General features: G+C 46.4%; 1 protein-coding gene across 5 annotated transcripts in view; it reads left to right on the top strand.

The window, feature by feature from the left end:
• The window catches only part of TTLL5 (tubulin tyrosine ligase like 5), a 208,431-nt gene that overhangs the window by 143,451 nt on the left and 44,134 nt on the right, over nt 1-20,846 (top strand). For all 5 annotated transcript variants that reach the window (XM_084630661.1, XM_084630660.1, XM_084630663.1 and 2 more), the window contains one exon: nt 11,351-11,549. In XM_084630661.1, the coding sequence (XP_084486787.1) occupies nt 11,351-11,549 (199 nt within the window). The remainder of the gene's footprint in view (nt 1-11,350; nt 11,550-20,846) is intronic.

Raw genomic sequence — 20,846 nt, forward strand, 5'->3', positions numbered from 1 at the left:
ATTAGGCTATTAACTGCATTGTGCCAGCTGGTGCCTGTGAGGGCTTTGCTCTGAAAGCTTCTTGGCTTTGTCGCAGCACCTGATGCCCCCTGGGCAAAGAGCTATTGCCCAAGGTTGTCTTGCATTCCATGGCAAGGTGGGAGTGCTGATTTCTAAACCGGCACTGGGCTCCCTTGTTGCTTCTTGGCACAGTGACCCTTGTTCCTCCTTAACTCCAGGCATTACAGAACAGGATGTGAAATATTTTCATTGTCAGTTTGTTTCCTCAATTAAAGGGAGGATACATTTTTTTTTCGTTTGGTAGCCATGCAGCCATCCCACCTTTTGCTGTGATCCTATCAGTTCTCACAGGTTGGACTGGGGGTAATTGTTTCAAAAATGCTGAAGTCCCATTTTCAAAAGTAACTTAAGTGCATTTAGGAGCCTAAATTCCATTGACTTTCACTGAGACTTAGGATCCTGAGTTACTTAGTTACTTTTGAAAATGATGCATAAGTCTGTAGTTGCACAGGCAACCTTCAAGGAACACTAAGGTACTGCAGGAAGTGGTGTTGGTGCCTGAGGTCGGTATTGAACCAGTGCCCGGCATGCAGGGGGTGGGAGGCGGATCAAAATTGAGGCTTTTGTCCTTTATGATCCTTAAAGATCCCTTGTCATAAGAGTGGAAGCTTGAGCCCCAGTTTCATGGCTAAATTCCAGTTTGAGTGATTACATTCTGTGCTCTGGCTTTCTCCATGCAGCTTCAATTGGATAAAGATTTGAATTTACTTCTTTCAGTTGTCCACTGTTAAACAGCTATCATGTCCCATCCTAGAGGTGACTGCATTGTAGTAGTGTGTGCAATGACCTTTAACTCAAGTTTGTAAAATGATTTGAGATACTTTGGAATAAAAGATGCTATAGCTATGCAAACTGACATTATTTACTAATGTTATTCTTTCAGCAGGCACTAGTTCCAAGGGGGATGGTTCTAATCAATACAGCATTCATAGAGCCTGATCTGCTGTGAGTGTTTAGATTTTTAATCTTCATTTCTTTAAGAACCTCTCTCTAACTCCATTCCAGTTAGGCACAGAAATCCAATTCGGGTTCTTCTCACAAAGGCTGCATCCAGTATCCCTTCCATTGGGTGCAGGGATCCAGATAAGCTTTTTCTCCTCCTTCCCAGTCAATGAACAGACCCACCTCTAATATCTGGCCTCAGCACAGGCGTAGTCCGCTGGCTCCCAGGGTGTTGCTTGTGCTTCCATCCACAAGGTGGTGTATCAGTGAAGAGATCCATAGAGATGAAAGGGAATTTCAAAGCAGAAGTCTAGGAAATGGTGCAAGGTGCTCAAGCACTGTTGGATTGAGTTTGAGCCACAATAATATGGAGCTCTGTTAGATTTGTCCCCAAATGCAAGGATATTTTTGTACCCTCTGCTGAGGTGAAGGTAGAGTTGCCAACTTTCTACTTGCACAAAACTAAACACACTTGCCCTGCCCCACACCCCCCTTTGAGGCCATGCCCTTCCCGCACCCCTTCTCCGAGGCGCCACCCCCACTCATACCATCCTCCCCTCCCTCTGTCGCTTGCTCTCCCCACCCTCACTCATTTGCTCATTTTTGCTGGGGGGGGGGCATGAGGGCTCTGGCTGGGGGTGTGGACTCCAGGATGGGGCCAGAAATAAGGAGTGCAGAGTGCGGGAGGGGGGCTCCAGGCTGAGGCAGTGGGTTGGGATGCGAGAGGGGATGAGGGCTCCGGCTGGGGGTGCAGGCTCTGGGGTGGGACTGGAGATGAGGGGTTTGGGGTGCAGGAGGGGGCTCTGGGCTGGAGGGTGGAACCAAGGGGTTCAGAGTATGGGAGGGGGCTCCAGGCTGAGGCAGGGGGTTGGGATGTGGGAGGAGGTACAGGCTCTGCGATGGGAGTGCGGGTTCTGGGGTGTGTCCAAAAATGAGAGGTTCGGGGTGTGGGAAGGGGCTCCACGTTGAGGCCCGGGGGGTGAGGTGAGGGTTCTGGCTGCAGGCTCTGATGTGGGGATGAGGGATTTGCAGTGCAGGAGGGGGCTCCAGGCTGGGGATGAGGGATTTGGAGTGCGGGTGGGGGATCAGGGCTGGGGCAGGGGGTTGGGGCTCAGGTGGGGAGTGAGGGCTCTGGATGGGGGTGCAGACTCTGGGGTGAGGGTGAGGGGTTTGGGGTGTAGGAGGGTGCTCCGGGCTGGGATAGAGGGGTTTGGAGGGTGGGAGTGGGATCGGGATCAGGGTTGGGGCAAGGGGTTGGGGGGGGGGGGGGGCTCAGGGCTGAAGGCTCTGGGCAGTGCTTACCTCAAGCAGCTCCTGGAAGCAGCTGCACGCCCCCCCCTCCAACTCCAGCAGTGCTGACCGGAGCCGCCAGAATCCCTTTTTGACTAGGTGTTGAGGTAAAAAACCGGACACCTAGTCAACCTAGGAGGAGGTAGAATTATTGTCCAGGGTCTCTGGAAAAATACAAGTCAAAGAAAGGAACGCAGTAGTTCTCTTGCCAGAAATACCATGTTGTCCTAAGAGCTGCTGGAAGGACAGAAGTTCTAGCTTGTGAAGGATGGGCCATAGCGCCCAGGCTGAGATTGGCTTGAATCCTGGCCAGGCCTCCACTAAGCAATCCATAAATAATGCCGAGTGAGCTGGGAGAAGATTGCTCACAACCAGCCTGATTGACAGTGTGAAACACAGTTTTCTCTGGTAGGAAGTGTTTGTTTCCCATTTATGGGTGTGGGTGTGCACGTGCGCACAACGTGCAAGTGCGTGTCTAGGCAAACAGCAGGCCCCAGCATACCAGTGACAATCCCAAGGTGGAAAAAAGGAGGACTCAACCCTATGAGGCTTCAGGAGGAGGAGGGAGAAACACAGATCACTTAAGTGAAAGCATTCCCTTGAAAAGTAGTAGTGCAGGTGCCAGTTACTGTCATGAGACACAAGTGTTGGCTACAGGCATAGCGCAAGGGAGACCCTCTTTGATAAACCAGCTGTCAGACAGAGTTTGAGAGAGGAAACTAGAGCTCTAAGCTGCCCTGTTAGAATGGCAGACAAGGAAAGGAGGTTGGATGTTTAGAGCATGTAGCTGGCAATAGCACCATGATTCAAAGAGACTAACCCCAATTCCCATCTCATCCATGTGGGCACGCCTTGCCATGTATGGGTCAGAGCTGATTTTATAATATACTATATGTAGTGGTGCAGAGCTGAGAGGCAGGCACCCTTATCTGTGTATGATCCCAAGTCCTGCACTGGAAGCTCCATGGCCTCTACTAGGAGGGCCACACTGCCACCTACTGAAGTTGTAGTTAGACTAAATGTAACTGTTAATTTCAGCTCCATTTAGAAGGAAACAAATGCCATGAAGCCTAATGGAAAAAATATTCCCATCCCATCATAAACAGTTTTACAAATCATCAAAGTGAAACATAGGCAGAAAGTAACTTGCATTGATGTGGTCTCTGTAAATGGGCGCTGCTGGGATTCCCTGGGTGTAGAGTAGCATCATGGACAGTGGAGCGCAAGTGAGTTGTATATAAAACTGTGTCTACGCTACAGGAAAACTAGTTAGCCAGAATTGATTACAGTCCTGGCTCTTCCCAAAATAGTGATAACGTGGTTTCCATATGTTTTTTCTGGACAGGAACAACCAAGCTAAACTCTGCTAGAGACCACCCTATAAATCTCACTGTAGTCTGTAGATCATACTCAGGTTAAATAAGAAGAGCTCAGCTTAGAGACCAAAGGTAAACACGTGCTTTAGAGAGGCATTTGGAGAGAGTGAACTCAAAATCACACCAATAATCCCATTGCTTTCATTGAAACTTGGACCAGCAATCCCCAATCTGTGCATTTCCATGATAGTTAATGTCCATCACCAGAAAGGTGAAAGAGAAAGGAATGTAGTACCTTTGTGGTACGGAACCTCTGGGAAATAGTCCTCTGAAGCATTCAGTTCTGCAACTCAGCCAGTGGCCTGCACTCCACCACAGGCCACAGCCCCTGAGCATCATCTGTAAGGCACAGAGCAAATACTGGCTGTAAAATGGGCAATGTCGTTGTCAGGCTGTCTGGAGTGGCTCACGAAAGTGTGTGCCAACCTCAGGGCAGATTGTTACAAACCCCAAACTGATTGTATGTTCTATAATTAGATTTGACCAACCAAGTATTAAATGTGAACGACTCAAGCATAATGACAGCCTTAACATGGAGTCACAGACTGTCCCCTTGCGCGTTCCCGTCTGTCTTGCCACCCATAAATGTTTCTTTGTGATAAATGTTCCCTTACACCAAAAATCACAGCAATATTCAGGTTACTCCCAGCCCCGAAGGATCAGTCACAGGTAACTTATACCTTAGATCTGTCACCAAAAGCAATGCTTGTAACCAATCCTGTAGTAAACTAATTAAAGATTTGTTAACTAGGGAAAAGAAATAAAGAGTTATTTAGGGCTGTAAAGCGATTAAAAAAATTGTGTGATTAATTGCACTGTTAAACAATAATGAATACCATTTATTTACATTTTTTTGATGTTTTCTACATTTTCAAATATATTGATTTTAATTACAACACAGAATACAAAGTGTACAGTGCTGACTTTATATTTATTTTTGATTACAGTAACTCCTCACTTAACGTAGTCCTGGTTAACGTTGTTTTGTTGTTACATCGCTGCTCAATTAGAGAACATGCTCGTTTAAAGTTGTGCAATGCTCCCTTATAATGTTGTTTGGCAGCCGCTTGCTTTGTCCACTGCTTGCAGGAAGAGCAGCCCTTTGGAGCTAGCTGGTGGGGCTTAGAATCAGGGTGGGCTGGCAGCCCCCCATCAGCTCCCTTAAGTTCCATGTGCAGCAGCCGCCCAGCAGGCTATCAATTGCCGGGCAGTTCAGGGGTGCTGATGTCAGGGTGTCCCCCTCCCCCTGCTCCTGTACCCCATCTCCACCGAGCAGGTGGGGACACGACAGGGTTCAGGAGGGAGGGAGCTTGCTGTCAGCAGCTGCTGTCTCAACTTGCTGATCCACTTAAAAAGGCAGTGTACTTAGAGTGGGGTCAGCGTACTTAAAGGGGCAATGCACATCTCTCTCTCACACACGCGGTGTGTGTCTCTGTGTCTCTCTCTCTCACACATGGTGTGTGTCTCTGTCTCACACACACATGCAGCCCCCAGCACTTTGGAAAGTGGAGGGAGTGGGGCGCTCCAGTGGGATAGCATGGGTTCATCATCACGTTCGGTTTCCACAGCCACTGTCATGTGTCTATTGTGTCTCCTACCTCCATTAGTTCTGCCTTGTAGAGTGTGAGGCTACATTAACAACAATGTGTTAATCCTTGAAGGCTCAGCCGGGTGCAAAAAAAATTTCCCTGGAACCTAACCCCCCCATTTAAATTCATTCTTATGGGGAAATTGGATTCGCTTAACATCGTTTCGCTTAAAGTAGCATTTTTCAGGAACATAACTACAATGTTAAGTGAGGAGTTACAGTGCAAAGATTTGCACTGTATAAAAACAAAAGAAATAGTATTCTTCAGTTAACCTAATACAAGTACTGTAGTGCAATCTCTTTATCATGAAAGTTGAATTTACAAATGTAGAATTATGTACAAAAAACCTGCATTCAAAAATAAAACAATGTAAAATTGTAGAGCCTGCAAGTCCACTCAGTCCTACTTCTTATTCAGCCAATTGCTCAGACAAACAAGTTTGTTTACATTTGTAGAAGATAATGCTGCCCGCTTCTTGTTTATGATGTCACCTGAAAGTGAGAACAAGTGTTCTTGTAGAACCGTTGTAGCTGGTGTCCCAAGATATTTATGTGCCAGATGTGCTAAGGATTCATATGTCCCTTCATGCTTCAGCCACCATTCTAGAGGACATGCGTCCATGCTGATGACGGGTTCTGCTCAATAACAATCCAACGCAGTGCGGACCGATGCATGTTCATTTTCATTATCTGAGTCAGATGCCACCAGCAGAAGGTTGATTTTCTTTTTTGGTGGTTTGGGTTCTGTAGTTTCCGCATCAGAGTGTTGCTCTTTTAAAACTTCTGAAAGCATGCTCTACACCTCATCCATCTCCAATTTTGGAAGGCACTTCAGATTCTTAAATCTTGGTTCGAGTGCGGTAGCTATTTTTAGAAATCTCACATTGATACCTTCTTTGCATTTTGTCAAATCTGCAGTGAAAATGTTCTTAAAATGAACAACATGTGCTGCCTCTGAGACTGCTGTGACGTGAAATACATGGCAGAATGTGGATAAAACAGAACAGGAGACATACAATTCTCCTTCAAGGAGTTCAGTCACATATTTAATTAACGCATTATTTTTTTAACTAGTGTCATCGGCATGGAAGTGTGTTCTCTGGAATGGTGGCCGAAGCATGAAAGGGCCTACGAATGTTTAGTATATCTGGCACTTAAATACCTTGCAGTGCTGGCTACAAAAGTGCCATGCAAATGCCAATTCTCACTTTCTGGTAACATTGTAAATAAGAAGTGGGCAGTATTATCTCCCGTAAATGTAAATAAACTTGTTTATGCGATTGGCTGAACAAGAAGTAGGACTGAGTGGACTTGTAGGCTGTAAAGTTTTACATTGTTTTATTTTTGAGTGCAGTTATGTAAAAAAAAATCTACATTTGTAAGTTGAACTTTCACAACAAAGAGATTGCACTACAGTACTTGTATGAAGTGAATTGAAAAATACTATTTTTTAATCATTTTTACAGTGCAAATATTTGTAAAAAAGGTAATATGCACTTTGATTTCAATTACAACACAGAATACTGTATGAAAATGTAAAAAAAATCTAAAATATTTAATTGTCAATTGGTATTCTGTTTTAACAGTGCGATTAAAACCGATAAATAGTGATTAATTTTTTTAATCACGATTAATTTTTTTGAGTTAATCGCATGAGTTAACTGCGATTAATCGACAGCCCTAGTTATTTTATAAGGTTAAAGAAGGGAAACATAGACACACATATGAGTTACAATTTTAGGTTTCAAAAGGTGATAGTAGCTGCTGTATATGCACGTGCTATATATCCCCTAGGGCTTAAACAAACTAAGCAGCTTAGGGATCCCTTGCTAATGCTTAGAAATATTGCCCCCTCTGAATTCCAAGCAGCATAGTGGTGATGATTTCTCTTTAAGAAGGATTTTTATTCCCTTCCCCCAGCATTCAAGCTGTGGTGGGACAAGGGCTTGTGCATGACCAGCTTCATGGGGAAGCAATCATCAGTCTTTTGTCCACTGATGTTCCACAATGGTTTGTCTGGTGTCTTTAGGCCTTACTTTGTTGGGGAGGAGATGACACCTCTTGTGGTAAATTAGTATGTCAACATTCGGTGATGCTTCTCCCCAGCTGTGGGGGTTTACAGTCTTAGCAAACATTTTTATATTTGCAGAACAAACACTTAAATAATACCTTATAACATGGGATACAGGTCTCTACTAAGCAAGTAAGATTATATAAGTAAGATTAATACATGCAGTATTCTACAAGCATTTCATAAAATCTACATTCTTATAACTCTAGTACCTATTTTAACAGTCCTAACACACAGGTGAGCCAGACTGGTTTCCATCTATGCATTTGTCAGTGTTCGGTGTGGTCCGGGGGCCTTGGCACGAGCTGGCACATGGTCTACAAGTGTCACAATCACCCCTTACAGCATCAAATGTGTAGGTTAAATATGATCCCTTCAGATCTTTGGTATGACACCTGCCAAAAGATTGCTGCTGCTACTCACTGACTTTAGCTCAGTGAATATGTCTCATATCTTATTGCCTTCATATCCTACTGCTGCAAGATGTACACCCTTTTCCGGAAACACAGATATGGGCCTCTTTGCGTTTCATCCATTCAACAGCAAGTCTTGCTGGTTAGACTGGGGGTAATTTAAAGCTATCTTCAAAGGTGTTCACATCACATCAGTGTATCTCTTTCACTTAATCATGGCTTGCGTAAGTTCAAGAAAGCAACCCCGTCTTTAGCTTCTCAGGCATTCTTATTCATTAAAGGATAGAATTTATGCTGTGCAGGTTCTTAACTGGAGGCAGATCTCTGGGAGATTTGGAGCAGACACTGAGCTCCAGGATCAATTGGGTACCTTGTCTGAGTGCCCTGAGAACTGCTTGACTCGCTTCACCTTCACAAGCCTTAGTTCTGTATTATGTCTTGATTCTCAGTCAGGATGGGAGCTGCACTGTAGAACTATAGGTGCCTGTCCCAAAGAGCTTTCAGAAAGCAGCCATGATCAGCAGGACTCTTTTACTCCTTATTGAGCACTGTTAGGAAGGGTGACCCAGGTAAATACACCAAAGAGAAGGAGGATGCTTAATGTCAGTCAGACAGTTCAGACCCCTAACATATTGATGACCAGAGGAATGTCCAGGCTCTAAATGGGGTGAGCGTTGCTTGGTTTTCCTTGTGCTTGGTAGATTCTTAGTGGGAAGTTCCAGGGATAGAATGGGGTTTAAGGAGAGATGTGACCATGAAAATTACTAGTCAGGTACAAAATCTACTCACCATCTTTTACTATGGCAATAAGGAGGAGAAATTGAAGGTGTGAGAAAAACTACACACCACAGACAAATGGGCAAGTAGAATGTAGTGTGGGTAGTTTGTAACTGAGGGACCACAGCTCATGATCCTTCATTGCCATTGATGAGAGGGTCCTCTTCAGGCTTCCTGCTGAGTGCCAGACTAATTCCAGCTTTGCTTTTGAGTGATCTTCATATCTACTGGGGCCAATGAGCATTGGTGTTTTGCTTTTTGTTTCTTCAAAGAATGGTCTGCAGTGATTCCATCTGTCCCCACAGGAGTGTGTTCCAGTCCCAGCAAAATCTCCTCTGTTTCTCAGCTGTGAGCATGACCCCCCCAGTTTCACTGGGAGGAGCACAGCTGCTGCAGCTGTTTCACATGCTGTCAGAAGAGTCCAGGGGCTTTACCACCTGGAAGTGGGGATAGAGTCAGGATCCATGCAGTGTGAGGGCCAGTGTTACCCCAAGGATATGGGAAAAGGGCCAGATGATGGCAACTTGATAATAACCAGTGCTGGGAGCAGGCAGGTCTGATGAGGCAGCAGATGGAGATCATTTCCAGGTTTCTCAATATGCCTTGTGATTGTGATACATTTCTTTGTATTTACACTTCTGGGGTATCTTGTGCCCAGTAGGGGGCAGTGTTGAGGGGCTTGCAACACTTCCCCTGCTCAGCCTGTGGCATATGCATGATGCACAGAAGTGAGCGATTGCAGGCAGAGCGTCAGGAGAGGATCCAGCCATGTTGGAGAGCAAGGACTACACTGTTCACCTGAGGAAAAGAGGGGGCATGCATTCCTAGGCACTAGACACCCCAGAGTTTGGCTCTTCCTCATTTCGTTTGGGTATAACTGGGAAGGAGAGAAGTGACCAAGGAGCTGCGACAGAAACAACAGGAAAGGGAATATCTTGAGGAGATAGGATGGAAGGAAGGAAGGGGACAGTGGAGAAATAAACCAGGTACCGTAAGAGGGGGAAACTGAAGAACCACAAAATGCCAAAAACAGAGAGGACATTTAAAAGATATAGATAGATATAGATATATGTTGTGTTAGGTGCACTACAAACACATAGCAAGAGACAGTCCTTGCCCACAAGGAGTTACAGTCTGTTTAGAAAAGAAAGACAAAGGGCAGGAGGGGAAACAGAGGCCCAGAGTGGTGAAGTGACTTGCCCAAGGTAATCCACTGAGTCAGTGGCAGAGCCAGGATTAGAATGCTGATCTTCTGAGTCCCAAGTCTGTATTCATTAGACCACACTTCCTCCTAAGCACTTGGAAAAGAGGCAGAGATGACCATTTAAGACTCAGTGAGGTGGGAGCCAAAGTCATTTGTACAGGATTCTAATCAGTTTTTTATATGATGATGAAGGGTGGCCTGTGGTATGGGGTCCCCTGCAGATAGCACAATGGAGGGGCCTGGAAAGCATCCGAGATAGGACAGAGGGGCGTGGGTTCCCCACAGGAAGCAGGATGGAGATGCTGACAACCAATGTCCCTTGCTAAGCAGGGCTGCTTTGCTTCATTGCTGCTGAGAGTTTGGGTGTGGGGATGGGTCCACTTGAACCTCTTGCAGTGTCCCTGCCCTCTCCTAGTGATTCAGCTGCAGAAAGTGTGTGTTGGGGGCTGGGTAACTGAGTTTGGCCCTTTTAAGATCATCCTCGGTATGTTACTCTGGATCAGTTTGGTGGCCAGGATTGCAGGGGAGACCATACCAGGTTCACGGAAATCTGGGGTTTATAAATTCATAGATTCCAAAGCCAGAAGGGGTGACTGTGATCATCTGGTTGGACCTCCTACATAACACTGGCCATAGAACTTCTCCAAAATAATCCCTAGAGTGGATCTTTTAGAAAGCATCCAGTCTTGATTTAAAAATTACTGTTGGTAAATTGGTCCAATGGTTAATTGTTCCAGCGGTTAATTGAGGGGCTTTGGGTTTTTTTTTATTTGAACTCTATGAAGTGAAGAGACGGGGGTGGCATTCCTCCACCCAGAAACACTATCCCCTCTCTGCACTCTTGGTAGGATGCAGCAAATACAAGCATCATCTGTATCCCAGTCAATTACAGTGTGCATAGGAACTTTAAGGAAAGTCTGTACTTCTCAACACATGAGATCCAAAGGGAGTGTCTAGACATGGGGCATAATGGGAGAGAAGAATGAGCTCAGTGGGGACATAGGAGGCTCAAGCAATGGGACTTAAAGGTTTTATTGGTCAGACTCAGTGGACCATGTGGCATCTGGTCAGTTAGCACAGGGAATCTGGATTGCTCGGCTATCCCAGGTTCTCCAGGACACCTTGTGACCCTGTCACTCTGTCGCCTGCTCTCCACAAAACCCATGGGCCTAGTGGAGAAGAGTGTAGGTCCCCAATTACAGTAATCCTTAGCTCGGCCACGTAACTCTGTGGAACCCAGACTCGGGGGGCTACAAGGCTGACTGTCTCCCCTCAGTGCTAGCTAGATAGCCATGGTCATGTCCTAATGTCACTCTTGGATTTTCCCTCTTGTTTCTCTGCAATTGTTCGCCTCAGGCTTGGTAGTAAGGATAGTAACATAGGCCCAGTCCAGACTTCCAGACTTTTATTGTTGGAGGCAGGTCCTCCTTTCCAGGCTCACGGCTGACATGCAACATTTGTATCATGTGTTCTACTTGCCAGTGCCACCCACTTGTTGCTAATCGCATGCCTGTCAAGATACTAGTGACTCCTTCGGGAGCAGTGATGCCCTGTGGGCAGCAGCTCTCCTGGCCTCGCATGCAGGGTAATGGAGATGGATAACGTGTGTGGTGGCTCTTCTCTTCTCAGGGCTCTAAAGAGTGACAGCTTCGCCTGGGAAGGAGAATTAGAGAACTGTGTCTACAGCAAGGTGACAGAAAGCCAGCTGGCACATCCCAAGTATCAGCCAACTGCTGGCAGCTATCAACTCCATTTTGCCGTGCAGCAACTCCAGCTGCAGAAGCTTCAGTCCCGACAGCTCTTGGAGCAAAGCCGAGCCCGGCACCAGGTAACTGAGACAAAAGTCTGCTTGAGAAGGACCACTGCCGGTTTCTACACCTGTGGGCCGGCATGGGGCAGTCTCACACCCAGGACATGGCACAAGGTTTTGTGGGGAGGAAGCACCACGTGTGGGTTATGAGGACAGGACTGAACCTATATTCCATGATTCTGATAGCAGCCTAATGCTGCTGTACCTCTTGGCCTCCCTGCTGGGTCAGGATCCCTCTCTAGTTGGCTATCTGAGTGCTGCTGCTCACTATCCTACCTAGTTCCTGAGTCAGAGCCCAGCCTCACCTGGCCCAGAGATTCTTTGTCTGTAAATCCCATAGTTGTGGTGGCATGTGTTTGTGCCCACCAAGAGCACATGTGGTTTACCTATACGGGTGTCATTGCTACGTTTGTGTGTCTCCATTCCCCAGAGTCTCATAGCTGTGTTGACATGTGTCTCTGCCTTGTGAAGTTGGTACCAGTGGTCTCTGTTTCAGCTGCAGCTACACCAAGTCCTCTCCCACACACCACAGTACCCATGCACCAAACAATGTAGACTGATAGGAAAAGGACTTCACCACAGTGAAGACCAAACATTACCTGGATTGCTTCATTCCTGGGGAAGTCTCCACTCTTCCTGTGAGGGAATAAGGTTCATCTTTGCCAGGAATATTCTAAGTGCCTTAAATACACAATAGACACAGGTATAGAGCCTGAGTCGAGGTGTGACCTTCTCCCACATCTCCCAGGGCCTGCTACACACCATCATTATCAGTCAGTGCATCTAATGTTTCCTTTAATTGCTAGGCACTCAGCCATTTGGCACAGAGTCATTCCCTTGACACCATTGGAAGAGACAGAGGGAGACACAATGCTGTCAAGGCAGGAAGAAAATGGAAACGGGATCAAGATCCTTGAGTCCTGTATGATTCCCATGTAATGAATGGCAGTGTTTCAGCAGCTGTGTCTTGAGCAGAATCTCCACACCCTAGATGGAGACTCTGCAGGGGTTTATAAAGCACAAGTTACCCCATTTCTCATGGAGGGCAGGGTTTCCTTCATTTTGATTGGTGGCTGCAACGGCAGTGGGATTCTTCATGTGCTTGGACCTCCATTCAGCACAGATTGTTTGACCCAGGTTAGGTGGGAGCTATTGGTATTTGCTGGGCAGTCTGGAAGAGATGGCCTCAAACACAAGCAAGAACTAAACATGTGGGGCCCCTCCACCCCCATATCAGAGGCATGAATTACAAGTTATGCAGGGTCCCTAGCAAACAGCTTATGGCTCAATTTCCCACCATTCTGGGAGGAAAATCAGAGAGGGAGGCAACTTCTGTCTGTACTGTGTCCTTTCCTTCCCCAAACTCCCCCTCCCCGCTTGCTACCCCTCTGAGCAGGAGCAGAAGGCCCTTCTTTCATCTCTGTCCAAGGGGCTCTGGGTGGGCAGCCGTGGCTGCTGATGAGTGTAGGGTAGCACTGCAAGCCGAGCTGAGCTGTGCCTGTGAGGAGGCTGGAGCTGACCATGGGGGCCTGGCTGAGCCCTCTTCTAATTGCCGACATTGAGCTGATGTTATTTTTGGCCTAGGGCAGAGCCATTACTCAGGAGTTTCTGTTAAAGTGATTCTTTGTTAAGCCTCCACTCCTCGCCCCCGCCCCCCGAGCCGAACAGTTCAGAGCTGCAATATCGAGGCCATTGCCCTGCCACGGGCTCAGGCAGCTCTGAAATTGCCATTAATGAAGAAAGGGATTTGTTTAACACTCAGGGTATGTCTACACTGCAATTAGACACCCACGTCTGGCCCATGCCAGCTGACTAGGGCTGACGCTCCTGAGCTAAGGGGCTGTTTAATTGCTGCATAGAAATTCAGGCTGCAGCCTGAGTTCTGGGACCCTCCCACCTTGCAGGTCCTAGAGCCCGGGCTTCAGCTCAAACCTGAACATCTACAGCGCAATTAAGCAGCCCTGCAAGCCTGAGTCAGCTGGCAGAGGCCAGCTGCAGGTTTTTAATTGCAGTGTAGAATACCCTCAGACTTCCTTGTATTGAAAGCCAGGTCTTAATAGAGAGAGTGTCTCTCGGATACGTCTCCTCCCACTTGTCTTTGCCTGGTGCCAAACAGATCTCCCATCTCAGTCACAATTGCACTGACCTCTCCTGCTTAGTAGCCAGAGCACCCCAACAGACTCACCATCGCCTACCCTACCACCACCTCCCTCTCCTATTCACTGTTGCCTTCCCTGTCCCCGTCATTCACCACTGTTTGGCTCCCCCCACCTACCCTTACAACTCACCCTCCCCCATCCCATTACCTCCTTCCACTCACTTTGGTCCAAGCCCCAGCCCTCACTCCCTTCCATTCACCACTGCCTGGTCACCATCCTACTTATTTTCACTGTGGCCTCCTGCCTTCCCCTTCCACTCACCATTATCTGTGCCTCCCCACTTCCTCTCTACTCACTGCACCTGGGCCCCCACTCACCTGCTCACTATCACTTGGGCCTTACCCATCTCCCACTCATTGTCACCCAGGCCTCCTACCCCCATACCTACTCCATTGTCCAAGCCCCATCCCACTCCACTCGTTGTCTGCCCCCCATCCACTGTCCTGCTTGCTGCACCCAGGTCCTCCTGCTTTTTTCCCAATTCACAATGCCTGGGCCTCACCCCCTTGTAACGATAAAACATCCTTATGCCAATGACACCAATGGCTTGTGTATGGCACCAGTGGCTTGTATTGTATTAGGAATGTATTTAATCACTGTAGTAGCTGGACATAAGGGGAGGAGCCAGGAGCAGGTGACCAGCCCACTCTGCACACAACACAGTTTGGGAACCTCTGGCTTAAAACTTTTCCTTCCATCTTTCTCTCTTTGTCTCTTTCCTTCCCCCATTTGTCACTTCCTTCCTCTTGCTTTCTCCCTCTGTCCTCCCTTGCCATACCTTAGATCTGCACTCACAAAAAGCCCTTTTCTGAGGTGGCATCTCATGCTGATGAGTTTTCCCCCACTTCTTTTCTCAAGCAGTCTGGCGTGGAGGTTGGGAATGAGAAGTGTTTATTGGCATCCTGAGGGTAGGGCCCACAGAAACGATGTGTTCTCGCAGGCAGGGTGCCTGGGGTTGGAGGAGGTCAGTGGGTAGCATCAATGGGTCTTTCACAGCCTTCCTCACCTTGCTGAGGGCTCCCTATGTACTGCACACTCACAGTGCTGGGAGGGCAGCCTCAACACAACCAACTCTTGTTGCTCTGATCCAAGAAAATTCATTGCACAAAGCCAGAAAAATTCTGCATTCATCTGGGAATTGCTCCTGCTTCTCAGAGCACTTAGAACACTGTGTGTAATGTGGGGGAGGGGAGAGAAGACTGACAGGAGAATTTGGAGACTCCATCAGCACAGCCTTGGGGAGTGGTACAGAGGAGAATAAGGCCTTCACCTCAGACCTCTGGGTTTAGAGAAGTGCAGCACACCAGCCTCCAGGTTCCCTGGCTTTGGGTTTATCTCTTCTAATAGGTCCTGAGTTCTTCCCTCAGAACCTTAATCAGGGTTGAGAAGTTTTACTAAATCTAATTTTATTCATTTTCCAGACTGTTCAGTTCCTGCTCCCTGGCGCCCTTTATTCTGTGGTCCCGTCAATAGGATACTGGACTGGGACTCAGGACACCTTATTTCTATTCCTAACTCTGTCAGGTCACTTGGGGACCTTAAGCAAGTTACTTCATTGCTTTATGCATAGGCACTGACTCTGTGGGTGCTCCACGGCTAGAGCACCCATGAGAAAAAAATAGTGGGTGCTCAGCACTCACCAATGATAGCTGTTTGGCGGTGCTGCCGATCAGCTAATCAGGGGTGCTGCCAAACAGCTGTTTGGCGGCTCCGGGAAGCATTTGGGGGAGGGTGGAGAGCAGCAAGTGGCTGGTGGATGGGGGCAGGAAGAGGCTGAGCAAGGGTGGGGCCTTGGGGGAAGGGGCAGAGTGGCGGGGGAGGGGGGGTTTCAGGGTAGAGCGGGGGTGGAGCACCACTGGGGAAAAATAAAAGTTGGTGCCTATGGCTTTGTGCCTCAGTTTCCAATCTGATACTGACACACTTGTGTAAATTGCTCTGAGAGCTGTGGATGAAAAGAGTTATAGTAGTGCTGAGAACTTGATACTGTTAGCAGCAGGAGAAATGAAGCCCAAGTAGAAAAGGCCTAATCATTTGCAGGCAGTATTACACTATCTGTTACTGTGAGTGCTTTGGACCCTGCGTTCTGTGTATCTCCAGGCCACAAAGAAGGCATTTCCATATGATGATGCAGTTCCAGTCATGGCTTCAGAATTGCCTTGGTGAGGCAACCCAGCCATTTCCCAGCAGCCTAGGTGCTCATGCCACGGCTTCTCTGGTCACCTCACTGATATGTCGTGTCCTTGAAAGGTGCCTTGCTGTACTGAAAGCAGTTTCTATTTTCCCCTTCTCTATATGATGTCTGGTTTGGATATGTCTGTTTGTCCACAGGCAGTGTGTGAGTGAGTAACAGCAGCACCATTGTGCATGATTCAAGGAAGGGCCTGCTCTCTGTGCTGCTGACAGCCTGATGTGTTGGAAGTGAGCTGTATAAATGGAAGGACAGGAGTGGCATATTTAAAGCCATATGTATATGTGCAAACGGAAGGCATGCTTTGTGCTGTACAAACTCTGAGGAGCGCACAATCTAAGACAAATAGTCAGGGGAAGGGGAATAACAATATAGGCAATTTATATACAAGTCAACTTGATTCACTATAGACAACAAGGCAAAAATGGGTCTTAAAGAACGATTTAAATTTGGAAGAGAGAGGTCCTTTTTGGAGGAGCTCAGGGATATTGTACCATTCATAGGGGCCTGCACGGGAGAAGGCACAAGGGTGATTGTGTGAGAATCTGTCAGACAGATGGAGGAGGTTGGGAGCACTGGCAGAGTGAAGGGGACAGAGAGCCAGCATGAAGCTTGACAAGGAAGGGTAAGTAGGGAGGGGCAGAGTTATGTAGAGCTTTGAAGGTGATGACAAGAAGCTTAAATCTGATACTGGAGTGGTTCAAGGAACAGGAGTTACATGATCAAGCCAACAGGAAAGGAAGAAAGTTTATCAGCAGCACCATTTTGTACGGACTGAAGGGAGCGATGAGTGACGTGATCTGATCTGGATGTTGTTACCAGAGATGCCCTTGCCTAGGAAATTAAACAATCAGTGTTTACTTTCTAATTGTTCCCTCTACTGGGAAGTTGCCACTAACCGTCATGGAGGCTTCTTCTCCCCTATGTAGGTTTGTTCTGTTTAGTCTGTATCTATTTTATGTGTATGGGCAGCTACTGGATCTAGAGCTTTATCCTAAACATTGCATATGGGAAATGAGAAATATGTTAAATTAAAACAACCCTAGTTCAGTCATATAGTAAAATGATTCCTATCAATGCAGCCTTGTGTCAGAAAGGGTCAGATAAAACATTTAACAAATGATAATGAGTATTTGGGTCACTCATGGTTACAGTTTCAATCAGTAGTTTAAATAGTTTTCTGATATAAATACTGTGTCCAGTTCATCCCCAGTTGCTAAATAATTCCTCTCTTCCCTTATACCCTTCAGAAAGTTGCATGGTCCCAAGTTAGTCAGCACATAGCTAAGCTAAGGAGATTTAACTTTCCCCATAACTAATTCCTTTTACTCTTTTCTGGATGTCCTCCAATTTGTCAGTGTCTCACTGGGAATGTGGGGCATTCAAAGCAGGTGTGGCTGCACTAGAAAAAAAACCCTCCCCCCCTTTGCTCTGGGATGCAAGGCCTCTCTGAGAGCAGCCTAACCTGCATTGACATTTTTTGCTACCATGTTGCATTAAAGACTATTTAGCTCCCTCCCTCATCTCCTTCATACATTTCTTTTCCCAGTTTTCTCCCTTGGATTATTTTTCTGCAAATGTGTTAACTGCAGTTTTCCAAGGCAAATCCAATTTTTATTTGCTACCTATGGGGTCATATCTTTAGTTTATGTACAGCAGAACCTCAGAGTTACCAACACCAGAGTTACAAACTCACCAGTCAACCACCCACCTCATTTGCAACCGGATGTACTCAATCAGGCAGCAGAGACAAAAAAAAAAAAAAGAAGCAAATACTGTACAGTACATTACTGTGTTAAACGTAAACTACTAAAAAAAGGGGAAAGTTTTAAAAAAAGATTTGACAAGGTAAGGAAACTGGTTTTGTGTTTGTTTCACATAAATTAAGATGGTTAAAAGCAGCATTTTTCTTCTGCGTAGTAAAGTTTCAAAGCTGTATTAAGTCAATGTTTGGTTGTAAACTTTTGAAAGAACAACCATAAAGTTTTGTTCAGAGTTATGAACATTTCAGAGCTCTGAACAGCTTCCATTTCCAAGGTGTTAGTAACTCTAAGGTTCTACTGTAAAATAAAATAACTCCACTGAAGTCAGTGATGGTATGTTGATTTATACCACCTGAAGTTCTGCCCCCTGTTTCTAATCTCATTATATTTATGTATATATTTATTTATTTATTTCAGCACACACAATGTGCTGAATACTTTACAAATGTATAATAAAACCCAATTTGTGTCCCAGAAAGCTCATAGTTTAAGAAAACAAACTTCGTGACAAAGGGGTTGGGTAGAAGGAGAAAGCATACAGTCAGTTTATTTTAACATATATCAAGACAGTCCCTCTCCTGAATAGTTTACAAAATAGGACCCACTGTACTATAATTTGTGAATTCTATTAATGTGCTCTCCTTTTTCTAGATCATTAATGAAGTTCTTACAGCAGATTGGCCCTTATACTGACCACTGTGGTTCCACACTAGACTTCCCTTCCCACAACTCAGTATTTTGCCAATTATCATTACTTTTTGCCCCTTTGTTTGGTCACTCAGCCAGTTTTCTACCATATCCACGCTGATTTGACTGAACTCTGTAAATAGATTTAATAGAAAACTGTAGCAAATGCTTTACAAACATCCAAAACCTCATCACATTATGCACACGTATTTTGTAATTCTGTCCCAAAAGGCAATTATGTTTGTCTGGTGAGCTAATCTTTATAAATCCTCATTTCTGTTTGTTGCTTGTGATTCTGTGATTCTCAGGTTTAGTGATTATTTATTGATTTTACTTGCAGCATTTGTTCTATTATTTTTCTAGGGATAGATGTTGGATATATGGGAGGGTAAGTGGCAGGATCCTTCCTTCTGTTTTTGAAGATCATTAGCATAACTGTTTTAGTTCAAACTTCTGGTACTTCCTCACTTTAATTGTGAGTGGGTACAGGAAGCTTGGTTTCTGCTTGCTGATACCTTACTGTGTGCCTCACCCTGACTGGCAAATTGTACATGACATTTTCTAATTAAAAAGCATTCTTTTTGTGCAGCTATCATTCTGTCTGTACTTTATTTCTGTGTAAAATGAGAAGTGTGATCTACTGGTGTGAGTACAGGACTGAGACTCAGGAACTCCTGAGTTCTGACTCTAGCCCTGAGGGTGGCTCCATCTGTGGCAGGTCACTTGCCCTCTCTGTGGCCCAGAGTGCCCACCTATAAAACGGGGTTAATACTCCAGACCTGTCTGCCAGGAATGTTGTGGGGATTAATTAGCTAATGTTTTTGCAGTGTTTTGAAGATGCAGAGTCCTGTATTGTGCTAAATAGTATGCAGATTTGTGCCCCTTGGCACCTTCCACAGGGGAGGGCATAAGTCTCCTCAGGAGCCAGTCCAACTCTCCAGCATTGTGAGCCCTGTTCTGGATGTTTCCCTTAATAACTGTTGGGTACTGGATGTTTCTGGGCTGTTTATCAGAGTTTCTTCCATGCTACAGTCCTCCCTAGAACTGGACTTTGTGGATCCTGAATGATGAGGGCGCACCTCCATGTGTGTATGTGCTGAAATCTCTTCCCATCCCTTTTTCTGTCTGGCCTTTGTTTGCACAGTAGCTTCTTCTGGTTTCCTGCCCCGCCCCCATAGGGTTCACAGCAGGGCAGCGTGCTTTGTAGCTGGATCCAGAAGCCATGGTCATTGTCAACCCCCAGTCTCTACACCCTGGCTGCGGTGGAAGGCAGCCAGGATCTCAGCACAGTCTGGAGACAGAGGCCTTTCAGAAGTCTGTTGTCCCGAAGCAAAACAGCCTTAACCTTTCCTTAGGCAGGTCTCGGCCGTGCCTCTGATGATCATCCTGTGTTATAAGAATTCCTGTTTGTTCTTCCTCCTGGGTGACTGACCTTCTTGCCTGAGCATGTTTGGGGAGGTGACGTAGACAGTACAGTACAAGAGTTTTGCGAACTCCAGGTGTCAGGATTTTAGTAACAAGGGAAAAGCACTTAAAAAAAAAATTCTTGTGCATGGATGCAGTGAGGAGCGGTCTCTGGGTCAGGGGAGGAAAGCTCAGTGAGTGGGGAGACTCCATCCCTTCCCTGATAATGTGATGGGCTCTCAGCTGTACTGGACTAAGCCAAGAGTGTGGCATTTACTGCCTTCCTCCTGACTTGTCATTTATACAGTTGTACCTGAAGGTAATCCTGCTCAGGAATCCAGGATCAAAATGGAGCTGCAGGACATGGAGAGGTTAACGAGGAGTAGAAAGCTCAGCAGATCTTGTCAGTGAATTGTAGTGGAAAAGGCCTGGTTTGGCTCTCACATTCCCCTTTCTCCCCCCAGGCTCTGCCTGTCAGAAACTCCCTCCCACACGAGTGCCCTGCCATTTGCCAGAGAATTGTGGGGGAGAGGGGCTTTTCCTGTCTTTATGCTGGGACTCAGCCAATCCTCAGATTGTGGCTTTCTCTGGAGCCTGGAGCCCACTCACTGTGCCTCTGTGTGTTCCTCACCAGAGAAAGAAACTCGGGACAAATGCAACCAAGTGCACTGAAGCCCCAACCTTTCCCAGGAGACTGGCTAGTGCTCACCCTTTCCCCTCATCTTTCATAACTGACTTTTCACCAGTAAGCCACATGACTACAGTTCACTGCTCTGAATGGGGATCTAACTAAGCAGCTTTGAGGAAGGATAAGACAGAGTTCCAGGCAGGTTTCAACTTCCTAAAGAGAATTGAGTGCTGCTTTGAATCTCAGCTGAGTTGGTGCAGAGAGCCATTCCGCTCCTCTGCCACCTGTGTCTTTGTTCTTCAGTGCCTGGCAGTACACAAGCTATTTTGCCCCATCTCCCAAACCTTCAGCGTATCTCTCCCTTCATGACTGGGAGCTTTCCTCTCTCCCCAAAGCATCCCCAGAGCCTGAGTCAGGGGGAAAGCCTCTTTAGCAGTTTGCCCTCTTAGTGCCCCTTGCTTCTGTAAGGGTAATTTAGGACTTCCT

Source organism: Lepidochelys olivacea, assembly GCF_965140295.1.
Source record: "Lepidochelys olivacea isolate rLepOli2 genome assembly, chromosome: 6".
Classification (NCBI taxonomy): domain Eukaryota; kingdom Metazoa; phylum Chordata; order Testudines; family Cheloniidae; genus Lepidochelys; species Lepidochelys olivacea.